Source organism: Schistocerca cancellata, chromosome 6 (assembly GCF_023864275.1).
Source record: "Schistocerca cancellata isolate TAMUIC-IGC-003103 chromosome 6, iqSchCanc2.1, whole genome shotgun sequence".
Taxonomy (NCBI): Eukaryota; Metazoa; Arthropoda; class Insecta; order Orthoptera; family Acrididae; genus Schistocerca; species Schistocerca cancellata.
In genome coordinates, this window is record NC_064631.1 from 607,506,649 (window position 1) to 607,534,451 (window position 27,803).

Sequence of the window (27,803 nt, forward strand, 5' to 3'; positions counted from 1 at the left end):
CCCACACAGTCACCACTCCCATCATGCACTGTTGCTGCTGCTCGCAGTGTAGTTTCAGCTCTCTGAGACTGCAGATTTGTATGCAAGTTGCGTTTGCGTGAGTGTGCGCGTGTGCGTACGTAAGCGTATCTACTGCTCACAAAGGCCTTAATGGCCGAAAGCTATGAGTGTGTGAATCTTTTTTTGTGCCTATCGCGACTCAGCATCTCCGCTCAATGGTGTATTCTGTAAATGTGACTAAAGACTTTCCAAGGGATTTGATCTCAGTATTTACTTTTATGTTTTTGAGAAGTTTAACAACAAACTTAACTATCATGTGGAAAGTACCTTCCTGATAAGAAAGCATTGATCTGGGTCAAATCAAGTTTTCATTTTCTCTGATAAAATGATTATGAATGTAAGGTTTTTTCAGTCCACTAGCTTACCTAGATTACTTTTATTTTAAAGAACATAAAGAGTTTCCATAATATGTATATGTAAGGTGAAGTTAAACAATGGAAAATTCAGGATCGAATGTAACAATATTATGTAAAGAAAAGTTGCCACTCACCATATAACGGAGATGCTGAGTCGCAGATAGGCACAACAAAAAGACTGTCACAAATATTATTATTTGTGAGACGTGTGTGTGTGTGTGTGTGTGTGTGTGTGTGTGTGTGTGTGTGTGTGTGTGTGTGTGTCAGTCTTTTTGTTGTACCAATCTGCAACTCAGCATTTCTGCTATATGGTGAGTGGCAACTTTCCTTTTCATAATATTGTTGTATGGTGAAGCTGGAATACGAGAGTATTTAAAGAGGGATTTGCATCCAAACATGATTCTAATTACCCATTTTTGCAATTTGAATGTGTTGATAACTGCTTTTAAATTTTCTCAAACTGTGACCTGATATTTAAAGTGAGAATGAAAGTAGGCATAATATACACTCTTTGCTGTTTTCCAGTCAAACAGTGTTTTAGAGAGCAATTCAAGTATTACTTGATTTTGCATTCAGATAGTTCACACGTCTACTGCAATTTAAATTTCTTTGGAACTATAATCCTGAGAATCTGGTTTCTGTTCTGTTACCAACTGGTACACCACTGAAACAGATAAATGGGGTGTACACAACCTTTTAACAGGATTAAGAAATGGTAGTGAGATAGCTTTTTTACTGTTTATTATTTGCTGTTTATTCTATGCTGTTTATTTTGTGTCTTGTTGCCAAGTTGTGGCAGTGTTTTCTGATTGCTATACTTCTTTCTTAATTAACCCTTTTCATAAAATTGTGGTGTCATCTGCAAATATGATAGCTTCATGAGCATATATTAATCGTCTTCTCTTAAAAGCTAAGATAATGTGCAAAAGAAACAGAAGTGATTCCATTACTGATCCTTGAGATATGCCATGTTTAATCACATTATATATATGATATGTGATTTACTCATCTCATTATGTACAATTTTCAAATCATTTGATTTGACGTACAGGAGGCATGTCAAGGTTTACAAAAAGAAACTTTTTTCTCTTTTTTAAGATAAATACAAAGGTTTACATTATATTTTACATTTCTGTCACAGCTACATAAATACATAAAATAATACATGTAATACAATCCCTTTGCTCAGACGGTGAAGCTGTCCTCAATGAATTCTTGGACAGAATAGTAACACTTTTCCACCAGAGGAGTAAAGAGAAATCTTTTCAGTGAACCAAGCTCCATCTTAAATATATTACTGCCTTTTATTTTATTGAAATTTTTTAACCCTATATACTCTGGTATTTGGGCATAAAGTTTTAAACAATGTGTTGGAAGTTTGGAATTATCTCTGTGGCAAGTGCTGTAGTTGTGGTCAAAACGGAAAGTGTCTAGTGTATGTTGATTTTTATATAAGAACACTGCCACCTCACATATATAAAGTGAGGGGATAGATAGTATTTTTAAATTTTTTAACTGTAGTTAACAGGACCTTTTTTTTTTTTTTTTTTTTGCAACACTAGGAGCCTAGTGACATTTGCTGAATTTCCCCAGAAGATTATGCCATAACGAATAACTGACTCAAATTAGCAGTGATAAACTATCTTTCTGGTATCCAGGTTTGTGGCACCTGACAAAATACACATTGCAAATGCCAAGCTGTTCAGTTTATTTGCTAAGTAATCTATGTGTATCTTCCAATTTAAATTTTTATTATGATTTAGGCCTAAGAATTTCACATGCTTTCCTTCTGTGATATCCTGATCATTACAAGTTAACTTTACTTCAGTCTTTTCTAGTGATTTAGCTTCAAATTGCATCATTTTGGTTTTCGTTACATTTAGTTTTAGTCCATTCTGATGGAACCAAGATTCGAGTTTTTCTAAAGTATTTTTGGCTTTTTCTGGAACACTTTCAGATTCATCATTTTCAATTGGAACCGATGTATCATCAGCAAATAAGACTGAATGAACATAAATAGGAAGTGGTAGGTCATTTACGCAAGAAAGAAACAGATAGGGACCCAATATCAAGCCTTGTGGGACTCCTTGGGGAACTGTTTTCCAGTTTGAGGAATGATTGGTTCCATTTGAAGTTAAAATTACTCTTTGTTTCCTATCTGACAGGTAAGAGCTAAACCATTTTAAAGCAGTGTCCCCAATTCCATACATCTGTAATTAGTGGAGGAGTAATGCATGGTTCACTGAATCAAAGCTTTAGTTGCATCACAGAATATTCCTGTGACCTTTCTACCCTTATCTAACATGGAGCATATTTTTTGGATAAACTCATTTATAGCATCCACAGTGCTTTTACCCTTATACTGTGATGTATGTTCAGAAATAGCTTTAAGGTTGACACTATTGAGCTTGATGCTTACCATTTGCTTACAATCACTCACAAAGTAACTGATCCAACTGTTAGGCAGACCAATGTCATATTGTGGTGACACAATTAATCTAACTTTAAAGACTATCACTGAATGGATAAAGTGTGTAATAATTTTTGTACTGTTGCCTTTGTCTTCTCACCGTTTGTCTTCCTTCCATATGGCTACTGTTTTATATTTTATCACATTGCATGCTTCTTGTGCAATAATAGATTGCAGTAATCACCAGTAGCTGTAAAACATTGTTTTTATTATGTATAGTGCCACCATAAGTGGTATCCCTGCAAAAAAACTATGGGTAGCAAGAAGCACATCATGTGCGAATCTACAGCACCCATTAAAACAGATCATGCTTCACCAGATCAGTTGCTGAATGAATCAGATAGAGTGATTACCAATCTGGTTCTCAATGATTCGAACTTTGGAACATTCATGTTAAGTTCCTGGTTTCATGCAGCCCTCAAACATTTTACCAGTTGGGCACACCACGTCTTCCGCATCGTGTAGCAAGTCTTAATACCACTGTAAATGCAACAACAGCTGGACCTGTGGTTCAAAATGTTGCAACTTTCACTTACTGCTTATTGTGTGCATGATGACAATTTACTATTTATCCTCACCATGGATGTCACCTTCAACCATTACTTACATAAGTTAAAATTTCAGAAGCTACCCAACGACAAGTGTTGTTAATAGCTATCTTTCCCGTTAAGAGTGCTGTAATTTTGAACAACAGCAAAGACTCATCTTCACAGTTGCATGTGGGTGATTAAATGTACTATATTTTTGCAAATTGACAATTCAAGTGTAGACCCATAAGCTAGTAATAGTGTTGCATCATAATCAGACACAATGCTAATAGAGGGCAACAGCTTCTGCTAGTGAAAGAGATCTGTATGGTCAAGCTAGACAAACATTCTCCAGTGGCAAATCAAGGCAATGCATGCAGAAGCACTGACTCAAGAGCCGATGCAACATCAGCTGATGGGATATATGTGGCCTTGTCAAGAAGTTGTCATGGAATTGGTACTGGTACCATTCAAGCTTTGGCCAAAAGCCAAGGAAGTGAACATCCCCTTATGATTGCCCAAAAGATAACAGCTGTCGTGTGCAGGCATCTACCAACGTCTGCAAGAAAAGTGTCTACAATAAGTCAAAATTTCCTAATGCTTTTGCTGCTGTTCTCGACCTAAAGATGGTCGTTTCCAATTTAGGTAGTGAATTTGTCATCACATTCACCACTGGCAACTCGTAAACTTTCATGAAACACCAGACTGACACAACGTTCTTGGCAAATTTTTTTTGTCCATGTCATTTCACAAACATACCTCACTGGTGCAGGATCAGACACCTGTTTACCACCTTTGAATCAGGACCAACAAACTTTGGCTGACTCTTAGCATGCAGCTGCTAATAACTGTAACATTCGTACATTTGGTAAACAAAGCATAGTAGTAACTTATGCTTCAAGAGGCCATTTCAGAGGAGTTTTTTATTAGCTCTCACGGAAAACCATTCTTGGTGCCAATTTCTTGTGCCATTACAATATAGATATTTCTGTACTCCGAGCACAAGCAGATGAGCTGGCAGATGGTTCATGGACATCATACAGTAAGCAGCTCCCACACCCTGCACTGCAGCCCTCCTGGTGACACACTGCAACATAGTGTGGTTAACAGCCTTGCTGCACCAGGTATCATGGTGATCGGATTGGATTCTATTGGCTCCAGCTCTAAGATGCAAGAGTACTCGCTGAAGATTTTCATATGCTGAAGCATGCTTTCTGCAATTTAAATGGTAAGTTAAAATACCCAAGGGAAGGGGAAAAAAACAACATTTCTACCAAGAGTAAAGTGTTATATTTCAAAATTTGTGTGAATTCTTAGAAATTAGAGGTTGCCTCAGCCAAAATGTGTAAATTGCAGGAACATTTTTCTCCAACTCGATCTTTCATCTACATCCCACATATCTGAGCGTGCAACTGCTACAGAGAAAGCTACATGTTTTTCTGTTGTCATGTACAATGTAACAGACCACATTCCAGATTACTACCAGATCTCCTGTAAATTTCAAGGTTTGAAAACTATTGCAATTACAATCTCTGTTCACAGATGATTCTGTGACTCAACATCATGACCGATGTCTACTGCCTACAACGAACGATGCATGCAGCATGGAGTCTACAGCTTCAATGGCACAGCCTTCATTGCCATTGGATGCTGTTCAAGTGTCACAGTAGCAGTCTGTACTTGGGCCAGACACACAGCTTTATTTCTATACGGAGGGAGGGGGTGGGCAGTGGGGTTTACTCTGTTTCCCAACACTTCCTCCCATTCCTTGCCTTTTTCTCCTCTCTCCTACTTCACTTGACACAACTCTTGACCCCAGAACTGCAATTCCTACATTGTGTGATACGCTAGCAAGTTTTCAATCTCATTTATGCTCCTGTCATTGACCCTATGTCTCTACAATTCAGTACGACTATGGACAAGTTATTTTACTATACTTACCATCATTATTAAATTTGCACCAATATATGAAGATCGGTTGATTAGTTGAATTGTAAGCGTAATGCAGTCCAAAATAATTTCAAAGGCACTGCTTCTCAGCTCCTCTCCCTCTACAAAAAAAACAGCAGATTTAATTGCATGAAATAAGTTACAAAATTTTAAAAACAGAACAAAATTATGCCTATAATAGTTGTCTTGTTAAAACACAGTAGTAGTTCAAAACACTACAAGTGGAATAATCACACTTGCTATGATATCACTCCTAACACAAACACTATTTTTTATTTCTTAATCTTATTTAAACCATATATGAAATTTACGTGATATGTCAAAGTTTTTGCACAAGAAGTATTTTTGAATAATTGTAGTTTATAATGGTAATGCAATTTATTTGTGGCTGATAAACAATACTTTTTCACTGTTTCAGTCAGTCATCGCCTAATGTTCCCACTGAAACTCTCAACAACCTCTGGATCTTTCAATTTATCTAGTCGTGTCTTCCTAGTTTTGTATCTTTCTACAATTTCTTTACTTCAATCTACAAGTCCAAACTAAAATTTATGGTCAGAGTCCCAATGTGTCTCTGGAAATGTTTTTTTTTTTTTAAATTTAGAATCTGGTTTCAAAATTGTCTTGCCATTACAAAGGATGCCCCAGGAGGAATAGTAAATATTTTAGTGGGTGGTAGTACATATTAATTCAAAGAAAATATTCCCCCTAACATGTGCCCAATATTTATTAGTTACTGTCTGAATGTAATGCAAACAAATACTTATAGAAGGTCTTATGGAAAGGCAAATGATTAAGTTCAAAGTTGATTTTCAAGAATTCCATCTCAAACTCAATGCACTATAGAATTCTCTTGACACCACCACATACAGCTCTTCTGAAGTCATCCTGTCTATCTCTTATGAGGGCAGCACTACTTGTAATCTGAATGATCAATTAGTCTCTTATGCTTACGTTTTCTTTGTAGGCCTCCCCTTGTAATCATCACAGAACTTGATGAATTAACATGACCATTTGTACCATTTGATTTTCTGAGCAATGTTAGGTTTAGGTGATGTGTGATCTGATGACTAGATTGTCCAAATGCCCTGTCATGATGGAAAAACACACACATCCTTGCAGGCCAAGGACCTCTTCCAATAATACTGGAAACTCATTTTCAAAAACACTCTAAATAATGGGGCCCTGTAAGATGAAAATTTAACACAACAGGCGCGATCAACTGGTTTTCATACTACAGCAGATGTTTACGGACAGCTGTTCTCGAAAATGTGTATCCACAAAGATATGTGTGTTTTTGTTGGACTACCAGTTCATTTATGACTGTTACTGATACCGTCATGGGTGAAAGTGCCTTCAGGAGTTAATAATATTAATGGGATTACTTTGCTCCTAGCAATGACAAAATTCCAATCACTTACTTTCACCATCTTCTCAAAGGTACTGAATCCACTCTAAATGATAAGGATTGCACAGACATAATGTCTGTCATATGTGGAACACTGATACACGTGAAAATTCAGCACGTGCTTGTTGAAGAACTTTGTTCTAGCAACTGAATAATGAATGCTAATTCATCCACACCCTGTTGATCTACACCTTCATGTGGAATATGACTCCTGGCCACTAGACCAGTCTCACACAGTTTATTGAATTATAACCAAGCACTTCTGCATGTAGCAGTCTGTGGTTAGGAAATCTTGTACCACGTTCTCTGCAAGCAGCAGTATTTCTATATCAAAACATGTATATTAATACCAAACCAGCATATTCAGCATTTGTAGGTATGTGCAAGGGGTTTAAATGATACAGTAGAATCAGCCAGCAAATAACAATCATAGTTAAAAAATGCAATTATGTAAATTCAAGCACAACTTCACAACTTTAACTTCAAAATAAAAATAACAATCGATAAATAAACCCACAGTGAACGGTACACAAACACAGAAATGTAATCAGTTGTGACTCTGGAACCAATACAAATGGGATGCCTTCTATATGGAAGTTTTATTTGAATTATTTTATAGTGTTACCTACTAAAATGTTTAGTTTTACTCCTGTATAGCTGAACTAATACTTCCGAGTGTTTCCTGATCTTCTCCATCTTATCAACCTCCTTTCATGATTCTCAAACCAAGTGTTGAGAACGCTCTGTGCAAAATTTTACAGGTGGATTCCGCTACTTCTTTCCTCAAGACCATGTTCTCACACAATTTTTTTTCTTCTCTTCTTTGTCCTAATGCCGAATTTCACCCCCATCACATTTAATTTTTCATCCCCATTAACAGTCTCTTATCTCACCGTACAGTCTTTCAGTCCCATCTCCATCTGTGGAGCTAGCAGGCATATGACCTTTTACTACTGTGATAATTGTTTGCTTCATTTCAGTCGTGTAATGTGCTCACTGTGCTGTTCATAGTAGCACTACTCTCTTTCATTCAGTATTAGATCTATTCCTGCATTATCACCGACCGATTTCATATGTATAATCATGTATTGCATTTCACTAATGCTATGGCAACTTCAATCTGTCCATTTCCTTTTTTAAATTCTCCAACCCACCTAACCAATTAAGGGATCTAACATTCCGCATTCACACACTTGTACGAATGGCGTACTATTTCAGCTGTAGAATATTTTACTCCAGGAGATGCAGTCATCATTAGGCCAGACAGTAGAGTGACTCCTACATGACCTTGGTGGACATAATGGCTGTAGTTTCTCCTTTTAAAAGAAAGATCAAAACCTTTCTCTTTGAGGGTGTTGCTGCAGAATATGTGCAACATAACATGACTCCAATGCAGGTATAAAGTACCAACACATAGGCTAGGGATTAGTGTGGCAATTGTGGTTTCCAATATGCGTGCGGGAAATGTGGAAACACATATGCAACTGCAGTCTTTCTCGGTGTATTCCACTGATGAATTCTTCTTGGGTTATCAGCCAAATGGTGGTGTTGTCTTGTTGCAATATTTCAATGAGTTCTGGCCAGAAGATGATGGGTACGAAACTCATTGAAACGTTGCGACAAGACGATGCCACCACTTGGCTGATAACCCCGAGAAGAATTCATCACGTGGAAACATGAACTGTGGCGAATTTATTGCCTAAAGTGTTCGAACAGGACCAACGTGCTGTTATTCTTTGCTCGACTGCCAGAGGACAAACACAGCTAGACATCCATCAGAGAATGAGTAATATGTATGTGGCAGAATGTCGGAAACCACCATTGTGGGATGGTGCGTCAAGGGGTGCTGCTGCTTCATGATAAAGCACATCTCCATATCGTAAATGTTGTAGTGGAGAAGTTATGTCAACTGAAGTGGAAGGCACTCAAGCACCTGCCTTATAGTCCTTATCTCTTCCCAACCAATCATAACGACTTCAGTACTTTAACAAAAGGCCTTGAATGGTCAACAATTTCTGTCAAACAAGGATGTGCAACAGGCAGTTATGCACATCTTTATGCAGCAGGACACTGAGTTTTAGAAAATGGGCATCTTCAACCAGGTGCATAGGTGGGACAATTGCCCCAATGCTGACAGTGATTTTGCATGATTGGTATACTGATTCTGAAATGTACAGCCTTCAGACAGAAACTTTTGGATCATCCCCTTATGATTGTTCACAGTACGAACACAGTACGGTCTCATCGGTCAATCATCCAGACTATTGGCCATGCAGCTATTGAAATGACTGCTGCCCTCTTCAGGAACCACAGATTTTTCTGGCCTCTCCAAAGATATACCTCTGTTATGATTGCATCTGGGTCATTCCATGAAATGTGAAAGCTTTTTACATTTGTAACACTTCCTAATCCTTTGTTAGTGACAAATCAACACAGCTCACACAGGTTTATCAGAGTTGTTATTATTATTATTATTATTATTTCTCTCCTTTCTCAGACATTATATCTGGTTAAAAATGGAAAGTGACGTGGACCTTGATCAAGCGTGACTTCCTTTTAACTGTACGGTATATGTTACATTGCATTTAGGAACTTTCGGGTAATTGAATATGTATCAATAATTACAGATTTCTGTAGTTGTGTATATACGTTTGGATGCAGCTGTATTGCGTTGATGTACTGGTGGATATTGTGGTATGACTCCTGTAGTTGATAGTATAATTGGCATAATGTCAACTTTATCTTGATGCCACATGTCCTTGACTTCCTCAGCCAGTTGGATGTATTTTTCATTTTTTTCTCCTGTTTTCTTCTGTATATTTGTTGTATTGGGTATAGATATTTCGATTATATGTGTTAATTTCTTCTTTTTATTGGTGAGTATGATGTCAGGTTTGTTATGTGGTGGTGTTTTATCTGTTATAATGGTTCTGTTCCAGTATAATTTGTATTCATCATTCTCCAGTACATTTTGTGGTGCATACTTGTATGTGGGAACGTGTTGTTTTATTAGTTTACATTGTATGGCAAGTAGTTGATGTATTATTTTTGCTACATTGTCATGTCTTCTGGTGTATTCAGTATTTGCTAGTATTGTACATCCGCTTGTGATGTGATCTACTGTTTCTATTTGTTGTTTTCAAAGTCTGCATTTATCTATTGTGGTATTGGGATCTTTAATAATATGCTTGCTGTAATATCTGGTGTTTATTGTTTGATCCTGTATTGCAATAACGAATCCTTCCGTCTCACTGTATATATTGCCTTTTCTTAGCCATGTGTTGGATGCGTCTTGATCGATGTGTGGCTGTGTTAGATGATATGGGTGCTTGCCATGTAGTGTTTTCTTTCTCCAATTTACTTTCTTTGTATCTGTTGATGTTATGTGATCTAAAGGGTTGTAGAAGTGGTTATGAAATTGCAATGGTGTAGCCGATGTATTTATATGAGTGATTGCTTTGTGTATTTTGCTAGTTTCTGCTCGTTCTATAAAGAATTTTCTCAAATTGTCTACCTGTCCATAATGTAGGTTTTTTATGTCGATAAATCCCCTTCCTCCTTCCTTTCTGCTTAATGTGAATCTTTCAGTTGTTGAATGTATGTGATGTATTCTATATTTGTGGCATTGTGATTCTGTAAGTGTATTGAGTGCTTCTAGGTCTGTGTTACTCCTTTTCACTACTCCAAATGAGTAGGTCAATATTGGTATAGCATAAGTATTTATAGCTTTTGTCTTGTTTCTTGCTGTCAATTCTGTTTTCAGTATTTTTGTTAGTCTTTGTCTATATTTTTCTTTCAGTTCCTCTTTACTATTTGTATTATCTATTCCTATTTTTTGTCTGTATCCTAGATATTTATAGGCATCTGTTTTTTCCATCGCTTCTATGCAATCGCTGTGGTTATCCAATATGTAATCTTCTTGTTTAGTGTGTTTTCCCTTGACTATGCCATTTTTCTTACATTTGTCTGTTCCAAAAGCCATATTTATATCATTGCTGAATACTTCTGTTATCTTTAGTAATTGGCTGAGTTGTTGATTTGTTGCTACCAGTAGTTTTAGATCATCCATGTATAGCAAATGTGTGATTTTGTGTGGGTATGTTCCAGTAATATTGTATCCATAATTTGTATGAACCATGGACCTTGCCGTTGGTGGGGAGGCTTGCGTGCCTCAGCGATACAGATGGCCGTACCGTTGGTGCAACCACAATGGAGGGGTATCTGTTGAGAGGCCAGACAAACATGTGGTTCCTGAAGAGGGGCAGCAGCCTTTTCAGTAGTTGCAGGGGCAACAGTCTGGATGATTGACTGATCTGGCCTTGTAACATTAACCAAAACGGCCTTGCTGTGCTGGTACTGCGAACGGCTGAAAGCAAGGGGAAACTACGGCCGTAATTTTTTCCCGAGGACATGCAGCTCTACTGTATGATTAAATGATGATGGCGTCCTCTTGGGTAAAATATTCCGGAGGTAAAATAGTCCCCCATTCGGATCTCCGGGCGGGGACTACTCAGGAGGACGTCGTTATCAGGAGAAAGAAAACTGGCGTTCTACGGATCGGAGCGTGGAATGTCAGATCCCTTAATCGGGCAGGTAGGTTAGAAAATTTAAAAAGGGAAATGGATAGGTTAAAGTTAGATATAGTGGGAATTAGTGAAGTTCGGTGGCAGGAGGAACAAGACTTCTGGTCAGGTGATTACAGGGTTATAAATACAAAATCAAATAGGGGTAATGCAGGAGTAGGTTTAATAATGAATAAAAAAATAGGAGTGCGGGTTAGCTACTACAAACAGCATAGTGAACGCATTATTGTGGCCAAGATAGACACAAAGCCCATGCCTACTACAGTAGTACAAGTTTATATGCCAACTACCTCTGCAGATGATGAAGAAATAGATGAAATGTATGACGAGATAAAAGAAATTATTCAGGTAGTGAAGGGAGACGAAAATTTAATAGTCATGGGTGACTGGAATTCGTCAGTAGGAAAAGGGAGAGAAGGAAACATAGTAGGTGAATATGGATTGGGGGGAAGGAATGAAAGAGGAAGCCGCCTTGTAGAATTTTGCACAGAGCATAAATTAATCATAGCCAACACTTGGTTCAAGAATCATAAAAGAAGGTTGTATACCTGGAAGAATCCTGGAGATACTAAAAGGTATCAGATAGATTATATAATGGTAAGACAGAGATTTAGGAACCAGGTTTTAAATTGTAAGACATTTCCTGGGGCAGATGTGGATTCTGACCACAATCTATTGGTTATGAACTGCAGATTGAAACTGAAGAAACTGCAAAAAGGTGGGAATTTAAGGATATGGGACCTGGATAAACTGAAAGAACCAGAGGTTGTAGAGAGTTTCAGGGAGAGCATAAGGGAACAATTGACAGGAATGGGGGAAAGAAATACAGTAGAAGAAGAATGGGTAGCTCTGAGGGATGAAGTAGTGAAGGCAGCAGAGGATCAAGTAGGTAAAAAGACGAGGGCTAATAGAAATCCTTGGGTAACAGAAGAAATATTGAATTTAATTGATGAAAGGAGAAAATATAAAAACGCAGTAAATGAAGCAGGCAAAAAGGAATACAAACGTCTCAAAAATGAGATCGACAGGAAGTGCAAAATGGCTAAGCAGGCATGGCTAGAGGACAAATGTAAGGATGTAGAGGCTTATCTCACTAGGGGTAAGATAGATACTGCCTACAGGAAAATTAAAGAGACCTTTGGAGAGAAGAGAACCACTTGTATGAATATCAAGAGCTCAGATGGCAACCCAGTTCTAAGCAAAGAAGGGAAGGCAGAAAGGTGGAAGGAGTATATAGAGGGTTTATACAAGGGCGATGTACTTGAGGACAATATTATGGAAATGGAAGAGGATGTAGATGAAGACGAAATGGGAGATAAGATACTGCGTGAAGAGTTTGATAGAGCACTGAAAGACCTGAGTCGAAACAAGGCCCCGGGAGTAGACAACATTCCATTTGAACTACTGATGGCCTCGGGAGAGCCAGTCATGAAAAAACTCTACCATCTGGTGAGCACGATGTATGAGACAGGCGAAATACCCTCAGATTTCAAGAAGAATATAATAATTCCAATCCCAAAGAAAGCAGGTGTTGACAGATGTGAAAATTACCGAACTATCAGTTTAATAAGTCACAGCTGCAAAATACTAACGCGAATTCTTTACAGACGAATGGAAAAACTGGTAGAAGCCGACCTCGGGGAAGATCAGTTTGGATTCCGTAGAAATGTTGGAACACGTGAGGCAATACTGACCTTACGACTTATGTTAGAAGAAAGATTAAGAAAAGGCAAACCTACGTTTCTAGCATTTGTAGACTTAGAGAAAGCTTTTGACAATGTTAACTGGAATACTCTCTTTCAAATTCTGAAGGTGGCAGGAGTAAAATACAGGGAGCGAAAGGCTATTTACAGTTTGTACAGAAACCAGATGGCAGTTATAAGAGTCGAGGGGCATGAAAGGGAAGCAGTGGTTGGGAAAGGAGTAAGACAGGGTTGTAGCCTCTCCCCGATGTTATTCAATCTGTATATTGAGCAAGCAGTAAAGGAAACAAAAGAAAAATTCGGAGTAGGTATTAAAATTCATGGAGAAGAAGTAAAAACTTTGAGGTTCGCCGATGACATTGTAATTCTGTCAGAGACAGCAAAGGACTTGGAAGAGCAGTTGAACGGAATGGACAGTGTCTTGAAAGGAGGATATACGATGAACATCAACAAAAGCAAAACGAGGATAATGGAATGTAGTCAAATTAAGTCGGGTGATGCTGAGGGAATTAGATTAGGAAATGAGACACTTAAAGTAGTAAAGGAGTTTTGCTATTTAGGGAGTAAAATAACCGATGATGGTCGAAGTAGAGAGGATATAAAATGTAGACTGGCAGTGGCAAGGAAAGCGTTTCTCAAGAAGAGGAATTTGTTAACATCGAGTATAGATTTAAGTGTCAGAAAGTCATTTCTGAAAGTATTTGTATGGAGTGTAGCCATGTATGGAAGTGAAACATGGACGATAACTAGTTTGGACAAGAAGAGAATAGAAGCTTTCGAAATGTGGTGCTACAGAAGAATGCTGAAGATAAGGTGGGTAGATCACGTAACTAATGAGGAGGTATTGAATAGGATTGGGGAGAAGAGAAGTTTGTGGCACAACTTGACTAGAAGAAGGGATCGGTTGGTAGGACATGTTTTGAGGCATCAAGGGATCACAAATTTAGCATTGGAGGGCAGTGTGGAGGGTAAAAATCGTAGAGGGAGACCAAGAGATGAATACACTAATCAGATTCAGAAGGATGTAGGTTGCAGTAGATACTGGGAGATGAAGAAGCTTGCACAGGATAGAGTAGCATGGAGAGCTGCATCAAACCAGTCTCAGGACTGAAGACCACAACAACAACAACAATTTGTATTATTTAGCATGTTGGATAGTGGGTTCAGAGCAAGGCAGAACCAGAAAGGACTTAATGAGTCTCCTTGGTATATTCCATGCTTAATCTGTATTGGCTGTGATGTGATATTATTTGAATTTGTTTGGATATTAAGTGTGGTTTTCCAATTATTCATTACTATGTTTAGAAACTGTATCAATTTAAGATCTACTTTGTATATTTCCAATATTTGTAGTAACCATGAGTGGGGTACACTATCAAAAGCTTTTTGGTAATCAATGTATGCGTAGTGTAGCAACCTTTGTTTAGTTTTAGCTTGATATGTCACCTCTGCATCTATTATCAGTTGCTCTTTACATCCTCGTGCTCCTTTGCAACAGCCTTTTTGTTCTTCATTTATAATTTTGTTCTGTGTTGTATGTGTCATTAATTTCTGTGTAATGACTGAAGTTAATATTTTGTAGATTGTTGGTAGGCATGTTATGGGGCGATATTTAGTTGGGTTTGCTGTGTGTGCTTGATCTTTAGGTTTCAGATAAGTTATTCCATGTGTAAGTGTATCAGGGAATGTGTATGGGTCTGCAATGTAACTGTTATATAATTTAGTTAGATGTGAATGTGTTGAGGTGAACTTCTTTAGCCAGAAATTTGCTATTTTATCTTTTCCAGGGGCTTTCCAATTGTGAGTAGAATTAATTGCTTGGGTGACTTCATGTTGCAAAATTATCACTTCAGGCATTTGTGGTATCATCTTGTATGTATCTGTTTCTGCTTGTATCCACCGTGCATGCCTGTTATGTTGTACCGGGTTTCACCATATGTTGCTCCAGAAGTGTTCGATGTCTGTTATGTTTGGTGGACTGTCTATTTTAATGTGTGTGTTATCTATTGTCTGGTAAAATTTCTTTTGGTTTGTGTTGAATGTTTGGTTTTGTTTCCTTCTATTTTCACTTTTTTTGTATCTTCTAAGTCGTTTGGCCACTGCTTGCAATTTCTGCTTCTTTTCATCTAATTGCTCTATCGCTTCTTGTTGTGAGATTTTACCTAACCTTTTTCGTTTTTTTTTTTTTTTTTTTTCTGACATTTCATTTCCTATAAATTGTGTTAGCTGTCCGATGTCTTTTCTCAGTTTTTCTATTCTGATCTGTAGCCTGTGTTGCCATGCTGGTTTTGTGGATTTCTTCTTTGTGTTGGTTGGTTCTGATCTCTGCCTAGTATGTATATTTAGTGTAGTGAGTGCTCCTATATAAACCAGTAGTTGTAACTCTCCCATAGTTGTGTTTTCATTTATTTTGTTGTGTATGATTGTGTTGATAGTTTTTATTGTTGTTTCGAATTGTGGGTTATTTGGCGGTCTATGCAAGAATGGTCTAATGTCTGTAATTGTGTCTTTGTATTCTATACATACGTCAGCTGAAATTTTTCTTCTATATCTAACATGTGTGTTACTTCGAGTTCTATTTGTGCTTGTTCTGGTGGCTGTCTTAAGATTTCGTTTTCCTCTGATTGTTTAATTGATGTGTGTTGTTCTTTGTTTGTTTGCTCTGGGATGTTTGAGTCCATTACTGTATTTTCTTCTTCTTCTTCTTCTTCTGATTGCACATTATTTTGTTCCAGTATTTGTTGTACTTGTTGTTTGATGTTTTCTAATTCTGACTGGGGTATCCTGTTATTTTTGATTATTACACGGATCTGATCAGCTAGTCGTTGTTCTGTTAAAAATTTTAATTCTGGGTATCTGATAATAAATGTTGTGTATACTTGTGATCTGTATCCAGTTGTGTTGGTTCCTAGGTTTGTTGCTTGGTAATAACAGAACATGAGGTGTCGATTAACTTCATCTGACCATCTAATCCTCTGTCTTTGTTTTCCTTCTAGGGTGGTTGCAGGAAGCATATCCTGCAAAACACCTCTATTTGGATTTAAATCATGTTCCAGTTGTCTAGCAGTGTCGTTACCATTATGGGCGGGCATATGGTTCAAACGTCGTCCCCGACCACGACGGCACTTGTCCGAGGCTTCTTTAGTTTTGTCCTGAACCAACTAATCACACTAAAAGGGGGGTTAGCCGTATTAGTGGTTTGTTCTTTTCGTCGCCTTTTACGACTGGCAGAACATACCAGAGGCCTATTCTTTTCCCGGGCCTCCACGGGGTTTATTATTATTATTATTATTATTATTATTATTATTATTTTCATGTTAATACTACAATTTAAACTGTACAAATGTTACACCTGTAACCATGGAAAGCCACACCCGTGGTATGACTATCTGTATCACTGAGGCCCGCAAGCCACCCCCACCTCAGTAAGACCCATGGTCCTTGAGATAATTTCAAGGTGAGTATTGGCCAGCAATTCTGTCTCATAATTTCTTTGGTAGGCAGATACAATCACTGGGCAATTCAAGATAAACATTGTGATTACAAATGGCTACAGCTATTTAATGCATTATGATACACCAATAGCAATTACAGTGAATGTAAAATAAAGTTCAAATGGTTTTACATACTTTATAGGTGTTTTATCTGAGTCTCCTTGGTCACATGGATAATATCTGCTGCAATAATCTATTTCACAACATTTGTTCTGATACATGGAGTCACTAATGTCTAACGAGCATTTTTATTTCTGGAACAGTTTTTGGAAGAAAAATCTTGTTTTTAAGTGTAGTTGCTGGAACTGGAATAAAATGATACTGTGTTCATTAATTTTAATAGTAATCATGTACACATATCCCATAAACTGACATGTTCCACATTATTTTAAGGAAAGAACTGTTCAAATTATCTATGGGACATGTAACTAACTAACAAAGGAGGCACACATACAGGATCTTTTACATAATCCTATAAAAAGAAATTCATGGGTGTCATGTACTGAGATCTATGTGACCAGGAACAGAATACAGTGTCATCATGTCTGGCATGGCTGATCCAACAATTTGGAAGATGTTGATGTAAAAATGTGTGAACCTCCATATCCCAATGTGTGGGTCCTCCATCAGCATAATAGACGTCATGGAATTGCATGAAGATGTAAATCAATCAATGCTCAACTATGTCCAGGTAAATGCTTAATGAAAGACTTAACTCAATGAAGAAGAATAGACACTACAATTTTTGTGCTGATTTAGCAAGAAACACATTAACCTTTGGTAAGTTACAGGTGTGTTTGAGTACACATCACCACTCTCTTCTACTCCATATTCAGATGATGTGCCAGTTAAGCTTGCCTCATCCCTAAAAAGATATGTCCAACAAATGTTTCTTCCTCCACACTTTCAGCATTGCTCTTCATTTGGTGTAGTCCTCATGTTTCAATTCCTGTGAAACTTTGATTACATATTGTTTAATTTTCAACTTCATTTTGAGAACCTGACAAATCACTGTTTGTGGCATTTGGGGGCTCCCTAATGACTCAGTACATCAGTTTCCCAGGACTATGTTCAAACAAAAAGCTAATTCATTCCACGATTTGTGCATATGCATGTGACCAGCTAGTACATTTTGCTTTACACAAATATGTCGTTTCTTCACAAAGTTTAAGCCATCTGCAAATAATGTTGACATCTGGAGGCATTTGATTGTATGACTGAATTAGTTTCCTCTGCACTGAGATGACAGAACAACACTTGTTAAATTTTATATGCTTTCTATATGGGGTCCTTATTTTCACATGCGGCACACAAATTATCACTTGCACATCACTGCATCACCGAGCATCCATAACAATAAAAATTTTGAGCTTTCTGTTACATTCTATATAATTTTTACTGATGTATGGCTAAGCATTGATTAGTTACAGCCATTTGTAATTGCTATATACATTTGGATTACCCTGTATTTTTGCACACTTCTGTGACATAGTTTGACTGTCAGAATTAATTTTCACTGACAACAGTAGATATTCTTATGCCTAGACATTTTAAAAGAACTGATAAAGGATACTTTACCATTCTCACCTATAGGCTGAAGCTGGATAGCATCTTCACGGCCGTCAGTAATTGTTACGCTACCATGAGGATCTTGGAACATATTTGAAGCACCGACAACTTCAGCATTGTGAACAGTAGAGTGATATTTCACTGTAGGACTTACACCACGTATCAACTGAAAGTGAAATGTAACTACATTAGCAGTACGAAATAAAATATCACTATTAATTCTTTCATATATCTTAATACTTAGATAAAATCTACACTTTAATATGGAAATTATGAACTAGTTCTCTCAACACAGTTTAAAGTAACAGCTTAACTTACACAAACTGAACTCTTTTTATGAGTTCATGCATTTATTATTAATTAAAAATAGAAACTTATGTGAAACCAAATGGCACTGCACTGTACTGCATGTGCATTTCTGCATCTCTGTTTTCAGAGGTTTACCATGAAGTGGAGGAATTATGTTCACCTGAGACCAGTATGGTTGGAAGGAGTGGAGGCAGTAATCTCCACCTTTATTGTGTAATGTTGTCAACAAGTCATATAAAAAAAGTTTCAGCAAAATCTAAGATCTTCCTATAAAATGTTTCAACGTTTCAATCAGTTTTGACTGCTCGGTCATTTGCAACAGCCTCACATAAATATTTCAGCAACAGTGTAATAATCCCAATTCCACAGGAAGCAAGTGCTGATAGGTTTAAATAATATGGAAACATCAGTTTGATATGTCATGGCTACAAAATACTGACACAAATTACATACAGAAGAGTGAAAAGACTCTTAGACGCTGCCCTCCAAGATCAATACGGGTTCCCGAGAAATGTAGAAAAATATGAGGTAATACTGACCCTATGACCTGCCTTGGAAAATTCACTGATGAAAGACAACACTATATTTATAACAACAAAAACAATCAATTTTTGACCAAATAATTTAACTGTATAGATAAAAAAACTACTCATCAAGTGGTGGCAGAACACACACATAAAGGAGGGCTGTAATTAGGTAAGCTACCAGAGCCAGTGATTCCTTCTTAAATGTGACAATCGTGGCCTTGGTGCCAGTTTCACCACACATGCCATATAGATTCATCCCCCAGACACCTGTTTCTCAGAACTCAGCAGATAGGAACTAGCACTACAACATGTCCTTGGTTCTCATCACCGTCCTGGCTTTAATTTACATTAATTTCTTCTGTATCAGCATTTCTTCACTGTTACTATTCTTTTCTTCACTCCATTTTAGTTTCCTACATCTTTGTCTTACCCGTCTGTTTTTCATGCCCCCCTCCCATCTCTATTACATACATTGCACTTAGCTTTTCACTCTTAGTAACTCATGCATGACGTTCAAGCAGTAATCTCTGTCTTGCATATTACCCTGTCTTCCACCTTTAAGCTCTCAGGTTTTCAAATCTCGTCCGATGCTGTCCCCAACAATCAGTCTTTCCTTCTCATCCCGCGTAGTAAGTCTCCCCTGATCCGCAGTTCTGGGTGAGTTTGCTGAAATCTACCCCTTTTCCTAGACCTCTCCAGTCCTTTTCCTTCACCCTCTTCCTTCCCCTACAACCATTCTGCAAGAATGTGACGTCATAAGCGCGTGACTGCTTGTTAGATCGCTCTCTAAGATTTCATATTTTTTAGGTTTCAGATATATATTTTAACGGTTTTTGTGATAATATTTACTATATAAGTGACTTATTAGTGGTTTCTTCATTCACCTCTGCCTTTCTTGTGTTGTGACCTGATATTTGGAGTGTTTCGTATCGAGCAACTTAACCTCTTACCCGTGTTTACATTCCGCGCTGACCAGTTGCAGCTGTAGCGGCGCATCGAAAGTTAAGTACTAATTAATTATTTGTGTATAGTAGTTTATTTAGGAACTTTAGTAGTCTTCAACCAGTGTTCTTTGTGTTTTCTGGTGAAATAATTTCAGAAGAAATTTTTGCGAACTGCTTTCAGTTTCATTACTGTCTCATTAGACGTTTGATTTTCTTTCTGTGTTAGTATTTTGTTATATTCTCATTTGTTGTTGATTAATATTGTCTATAATAGTAGTTACTTCCCTTGTAGAGCAAGTTTGTGATTATTGTAGTCAGTTTTTAACATCTTCTTATTGTAGTAGTGGAACTTAGATAAAGTTGTTTTCTTGTTTTAATAGCTGTAAAATTTTACCATGAGTGAGAAGTGTGGGCTTTGCCGTAGGTTTGTGAGTAGTGGATTACGGTGTGAGACTTGTTCGAAGTATTTTCACTGGGGGAGGGGGGGGGGGGGGGGGGGGGGGGGGAATGCCGTGGAGAAGCCAGTGGGCATTCTGGTGAGATCCTCTCCTGGAACTGCAGGTTATGTAGCAAGAGTAAGTTGATAGAGGAGCAGGAGCGTAAGATCTGTGCCGTTCAGGTGCAGTTGAAAAATCCACAGGAGGAGCTAGATAGGATGAGGAGGGACAAGGGGGCTGGGGAATGGAAGCTGGCTGCTGGCAAGAGATCTGCTAGGAGAAGGAGATTTTCAGATAGTTTTACTATTGGTGTTTGTAATAGATATGACCAACTGTCAGAGTCTAGTGGAGAGGAATCTCTAGTAGCTATAGATGTAGGAAGTATGCAGCAGACCTCAGCAGTTACGGTGGCTAGGACAGTTGCAAAGTCTGAGAGAAAGAAGAAGGTTCTGCTGTCAGGTAGTTCTCATGGTAGAGGTGTAGGTCAGCAGTCGCAGGAAGTGTTGGGGAGTGAGTACCAGGTCACCAGCATTGTGAAGCCTAATGCAGGATTGGCTCAGGTGACTGTTAACATAGACGGGTTATGTAGGGATTTTACTAAAGAGGATCTGGTAGTGATTGTGGGTGGGGCTGGTAATAGTATTGACAGGGATGGGGTGTATGACATAGATGGTGACCTGGAAAAGATAGCCACTCAGATTGGCAACACGAATGTGCATTTTGTGGAACTGTTTCAGCGTCACGATCGGCCTCATCTTAATACAACCATCAGGCATAATAACATGAGACTTGTGGGTGCGCGTAATAACATGAGACTTGGGTGTGTGCTGATGACAGAAGGCATGAGTCACATTTCAGTGGTGTCGGTGGAGTCTATCAGCAGGACGGGTTTCACTAGACATGGCCTGCACCTCAACAGGTATGGAAAGGGGAGGTTGGCAAAGCTTATAGGTGACAGCATAGGTGGGGGTGGTGGGATCACTCATGGGAAAATTCCGGTAGTTGTGGGTGTTAGAGCTGTACCTTTTTTAGATTGAAGTCAGCTAATAGGTATTCCTGCTTAAGGGAAGTCTCTCTAACAAAGAAACCACTTTCGACAAAGCTTAGGTATCTGATTAATGAGGGAATTAGTATATTTCATCAAAATATACAAGGTATTAGAGATAAAGCTAGTGAACTGCTTATAGATGTTGACTCTGAAATTATTGGTATATCTGAACACTTCTTAACTAAGGAGATAATTCAGAGGCTTCCTTTACCAGGATACAGGTTGGCTGGCAGCTTTTCTAGGAGCTCTTTGCGCTGTGGGGGAGTAGCCATGTATGTGAAAAACGGTATCCCATTTGAGTCAATTGATGTTTCAAAGTACTGCACTGAAAAGGTGTTTGAATGTTGTGCAGGTGTGGTTAAATTTAGTGGAGCTAAACTTCTTACTGTTGTTATTTATAGATCCCCAGACTCCGATTTCACAACATTTTTGCTAAAGCTAGAGGAGGTTCTTGGTTCACTTTATAGGAAATACAAAAAGTTAGTTATATGTGGTGACTTCAATATTGATTGTATAAGTGATTGTGCAAGGAAAAGGATGCTGGTAGACCACCTTAATTCGTATAATCTTATGCAAACCGTATTCTTTCCAATGAGAGTGCAAGGGAACAGTAGAACAACCATAGACAATATTTTTGTTCATTCCTCATTATTAGAGGGGCATTCTGTTAGCAAAAAGGTGAATGGCCTTTCAGATCATGATGCACAAATTTTAACTCTAAAAGATTTTTGTGCTGCAACACATGTTAAATATAGTTATCAACTTTTTAGGAGAGCTGATCCAGTTGCTGTAGAGACCTTTGTAAACCTTATCAAGGAACAAGAGTGGCAAGATGTTTATAGTGCTGATACAGTAGACGATAAATATAATGCTTTCCTCAAGACTTGTCTCGTGCTCTTTGAAAGTTGCTTTCCGTTAGAATGTTTAAAACAGGGTACTACCACAAACAGCCAGCCTGGGTGGCTGACTAAAGGGATAAGAATATCTTGTAGAACAAAGTGGCAATTATATCAAAACATTAGAAACAGTCACAATCTAAATGCAGCAGCCCATTACAAACAGTACTGTAAGGTACTTAAAAAAGTTATTAGGAAGGCAAAAAGTATGTGGTATGCAGATAGAATAGCTAAGTCTCAGGATAAAATTAAAACCATATGGTCAGTCGTAAAGGAAGTGGCTAGTCTGCAGAGACAGGTCGAGGATATAGAATCAGTGCATAGTGGGAATGTCCGTGTTACTGGTAAGTCGCATATATGTACAGTATTTAATAAGCACTTTCTGAATATAGCAGGTGAACTAAATAGAAACCTAGTCCCAACAGGGAATCATATAGCGCTCGTAGAAAAAAGTGTTCCAAGACTGTTACCTGAAATGCTCCTCCAAGATACTGACAAGAGGGAGATTGAGTTAATAATTAGCACTAAAGACCAAGAACTCTCATGGATATGACGGGGTATCTAGCAGAATACTGAAGTATTATTCTATGTATGTTAGCCCAATACTTAGCCATATCTGTAACTTTTCCTTTAGGAGTGGTCGGTTTCCTGAACGATTAAAGTACTCAGTAGTGAAGCCACTTTATAAAAAGGGAGACAGGGATAATGTTGACAATTATAGACCTATTTCTATGCCATCAGTGTTTGCTAAAGTTGTCGAGAGGGTTGTATATACAAGGTTACTGGAGCATTTAAATTCACATAATTTGCTGTCAAATGTACAGTTTGGTTTTAGAAATGGCTTAACAACTGAAAATGCTATATTCTTTTTTCTCTGTGAGGTTTTGGACGGATTAAATAAAAGGTTGTGAGCGTTAGGTGTTTTCTTTGATTTAACGAAGGCTTTTGACTGTGTTGACCACAAAATATTACTGCAGAAGTTGGACCACTATGGAGTAAGGGGAGTAGCTTACAATTGGTTCGCCTCTTACTTTAAGAACAGAAAGCAGAAGGTAATTCTCCGCAATATTGAGAGTGGTAGTGATGTTCAGTCCCAATGGGGCACTGTTAAGTGGGGCGTTACGCAAGGGTCGGTGCTGGGGCCACTGCTGTTTCTTATTTATATAAATGATATGCCTTCTAGTATTACAGGTGATTCAAAAATATTTCTGTTTGCTGATGACACCAGCTTGGTAGTGAAGGATCTTGTGTGTAATATTGAAACATTATCAAATAATGTAGTTCATGAAATAAGTTTGTGGCTTGTGGAAAATAATTTGATGCTAAATCACAGTAAGACTCAGTTTTTACAGTTTCTAACTCACAATTCAACAAGAACTGATATTTTGATCAGACAGAATGGGCATATTATAAGCGAGACGGAACAATTCAAGTTCCTAGGTGTTCGGATAGATAGTAAGCTGTTGTGGAAAGCCCATGTTCAGGATCTTGTTCAGAAACTAAATGCTGCTTTATTTACCATTAGAACAGTGTCTGAAATAAGTGACATTTCAACATGAAAAGTAGTCTACTTCACATATTTTCATACGCTTATGTCATATGGTATTACACTCCTGGAAATTGAAATAAGAACACCGTGAATTCATTGTCCCAGGAAGGGGAAACTTTATTGACACATTCCTGGGGTCAGATACATCACATGATCACACTGACAGAACCACAGGCACATAGACACAGGCAACAGAGCATGCACAATGTCGGCACTAGTACAGTGTATATCCACCTTTCGCAGCAATGCAGGCTGCTATTCTCCCATGGAGACGATCGTAGAGATGCTGGATGTAGTCCTGTGGAACGGCTTGCCATGCCATTTCCACCTGGCGCCTCAGTTGGACCAGCGTTCGTGCTGGACGTGCAGACCGCGTGAGACGACGCTTCATCCAGTCCCAAACATGCTCAATGGGGGACAGATCCGGAGATCTTGCTGGCCAGGGTAGTTGACTTACACCTTCTAGAGCACGTTGGGTGGCATGGGATACATGCGGACGTGCATTGTGCTGTTGGAACAGCAAGTTCCCTTGCCGGTCTAGGAATGGTAGAACGATGGGTTCGATGACGGTTTGGATGTACCGTGCACTATTCAGTGTCCCCTCGACGATCACCAGTGGTGTACGGCCAGTGTAGGAGATCGCTCCCCACACCATGATGCCGGGTGTTGGCCCTGTGTGCCTCGGTAGTATGCAGTCCTGATTGTGGTGCTCACCTGCACGGCGCCAAACACGCATACGACCATCATTGGCACCAAGGCAGAAGCGACTCTCATTGCTGAAGACGACACATCTCCATTCGTCCCTCCATTCACGCCTGTCGCGACACCACTGGAGGCGGGCTGCACGATGTTGGAGCGTGAGCGGAAGACGGCCTAACGGTGTGCGGGACCGTAGCCCAGCTTCATGGAGACGGTTGCGAATGGTCCTCGCCGATACCCCAGGAGCAACAGTGTCCCTAATTTGCTGGGAAGTGGCGGTGCGGTCCCCTACGGCACTGCGTAGGATCCTACGGTCTTGGCGTGCATCCGTGTGTCGCTGCGGTCCGGTCCCAGGTCGACGGGCACGTGCACCTTCCGCCGACCACTGGCGACAACATCGATGTACTGTGGAGACCTCACGCCCCACGTGTTGAGCAATTCGGCGGTACGTCCACCCGGCCTCCCGCATGCCCACTATACGCCCTCGCTCAAAGTCCGTCAACTGCACATACGGTTCACGTCCACGCTGTCGCGGCATGCTACCAGTGTTAAAGACTGCGATGGAGCTCCGTATGCCACGGCAAACTGGCTGACACTGACGGCGGCGGTGCACAAATGCTGCGCAGCTAGCGCCATTCGACGGCCAACACCGCGGTTCCTGGTGTGTCCGCTGTGCCGTGCGTGTGATCATTGCTTGTACAGCCCTCTCGCAGTGTCCTGAGCAAGTATGGTGGGTCTGACACACCGGTGTCAATGTGTTCTTTTTTCCATTTCCAGGAGTGTATTTTTTGGGGTAATTCTTCTGATTCAAAGAGGGTATTTTTGGCTCAAAGACGGGCTGTTCGAGCTATGTGTGGTGTAAGTTCGAAAACCTCTTGTCTACCCCTATTCCATAGTCTGAGAATTTTGACATTGCCCTCGCAGTATATATTTTCTTTAATGCCATTTGTTGTTAGCAATATTAGCTTATTCCCAAGAGTTAGCAGATTTCACTCAGTTAATACTAGGCAGAAATCAAATCTGCATGTGGAATGCACTTCCTTGACTCTTGTGCAGAAAGGAGTGCAGTATTCTGCTGCATCCATTTTCAATAAGCTACCACAAGAACTCAAAAATCTTAGCAGTAGCCCAAACACTTTTAAGTCTAAACTGAAAAGTTTCCTCATGGCTCACTACCCTTATTCTGTCGAGGACCTCCCGGAAGAGGTAAAAAACTAAGCAAATTCCAGTGTTACATTGTTGATTTTCTTTATTTAAATTTACGACTTGTCGCCTGAATATGTTCTTATATTTCATTTTATCTGTTTCTACAATCGTGTTATAATTTCATGTATTGACACGTTCCATGACCATGGAGACTTCTCCTTAATGTGGTCCCACGGAACAATAAATAAAGAAGAAGGAGCCACTGGCTCCAATAGCTTGCCTAATTACAACCCTCTTTTATGTGTATGTTCTGCCACCACTTGGTGAATACTACATTTATAGAATTTGTAGACCTACAGAAATTTTCTGACAGTGTCAGCTCAAATACATTTTTAGAAATTCTGAAGATAGCAAAGAGCAAAATGTTATCAACAACTTGGACAAAAACCAGACTGCAGTTATACTAGTTGAAAAACATGAAAGAGAAGCAGTAGTTGAAGAGGCAAGGGGACAGAATTGCAACCTATCTCTCAAGTTATTCAATCTGTACATTGAGAAAGCAGCATAGGAACCAAAAGCAATTTGGAAAATTAATTAAATTTCAGGGAGAATGAATAAAAACATTGAGGTTCACTGATGACACTGTAATTCTGTCAGAGACAGCATAAGGACTTGAAAATCACTTGAAAGGAATGGGTAGTGTCTCAAAAGGAAGTTATGAAAGGAACAGCAAGGAAACTGAAACAAGAATAATAGAGTATAACCAAATTAAATCAGGCAATCCTGAGTGAGTTAGATTAGGAACGGAGACAATAAAAGTAATTCAGTAACTCTGCTATTTGGGCAGCAAAGTAACTGACAATGGCGAAAGTATAGAGCAAATAAAATGTAAAATGACAACAGCAAGAAAAGATTTTCTTAGGAAGAAACATTTCTACATCTAAGATAATTTGAGTGACAAGTGTTTTCTAAAGGTATTTGTGTGGAGTGTAGCCTTGTACAGGAGTGAAATTCGGGTGATAAACAGTACTTACAGGTAGAGAATATAAACCTTTCAAATGTGGTGCTACAGAAGGATGTCACAGATGAGGTGGGTAGGTCAGGTAACTGATGAAGAGATATTGAATCAAACTGGGAGAAAAGAAGTTTATAGCACAACTTCACTAACTGAAGGGATCAGTTGATAGGACACATCTTGGAGAACCAAGGAACAGCCAGTCTGGCAATGGAGGGAAGTGTTTGTGGATATGTGGAGAGAAGGATGGGGGAGGCAATGGGGGCAAATGTTCTAGAGCACGAATAGACTTGACTACAATAAGCAAAATTTAAATAGATGTAGTGTGCAGTAGTTACGTAGAGATGAAGATGCTTGCACAGGATAGTACAGTATGAGGAAATACATCAAACCAGTCTTTGGACTAATAACCACAGAAGCAGCAGCAAGTATAACAACATTTTCTCATGAAAAGAAAAGATCTTTCACAGAGAATGCCTATATATACTTACAAACTGCATTCTCTGCTTCTGCGCCTTTCCTCTTCCAAAACAGTCACAGAAAAAATTTCATGGCAGGTAAGGATTCCACATCCTGATCATTTTGTACTTGTCTCCACTCTTTATTTAAGGAAGTTTGGAAATCAGAAAAGAAATACAGCCAGACATCTGATTGGAAAGCAGAAAAGAAATACAGCCAGACATCTGAGGGGAAATCACTCAGAGTACTGCCTACAAAAAGTCAAATTCCATGCACAGCACACAGTTTTAACCTGTCATAAGCTTCATTCTGTATTGTCTGTTGTATTACTGTAATTACTCCGTAAATGATTAATGCCATCAATAAAAATGTGGTTTACAACAATGACAACAACAAGTACTACTACTACTACTCCTACTCTCTCACTATATAGTCTTCAGTCCAAAGACCAAGTTGATAAATCTCTTCACACCAGTCTATCCTGTGCAAGCCTCTTCATCTCTGCATAACTACTGCTACCTACATTGATTTCAACTTATTTACTGTATTCAAATTTGCTCCCCCAACAAAACTTTATTGATCATGCTTTTGCCAATTAATAAATTAACTATTTCTTGGTGCCTCGGGATATGTCCTACACACCATCAGTTCAAG

At 38.8% G+C, this 27,803-nt stretch overlaps 1 protein-coding gene across 1 annotated transcript in view; it reads right to left on the reverse strand.

Annotated features, from left to right (window-relative positions):
* Positions 1 to 27,803, reverse strand: part of LOC126088449 (piezo-type mechanosensitive ion channel component) — a 724,612-nt gene that overhangs the window by 420,211 nt on the left and 276,598 nt on the right. Inside the window, exons 10-11 of the mRNA XM_049906591.1 lie at positions 18,130 to 18,286; positions 5,355 to 5,464 (exon numbers count right to left, since the gene is read on the reverse strand). Of these exons, the coding sequence (XP_049762548.1) occupies positions 5,355 to 5,464; positions 18,130 to 18,286 (267 nt within the window). The remainder of the gene's footprint in view (positions 1 to 5,354; positions 5,465 to 18,129; positions 18,287 to 27,803) is intronic.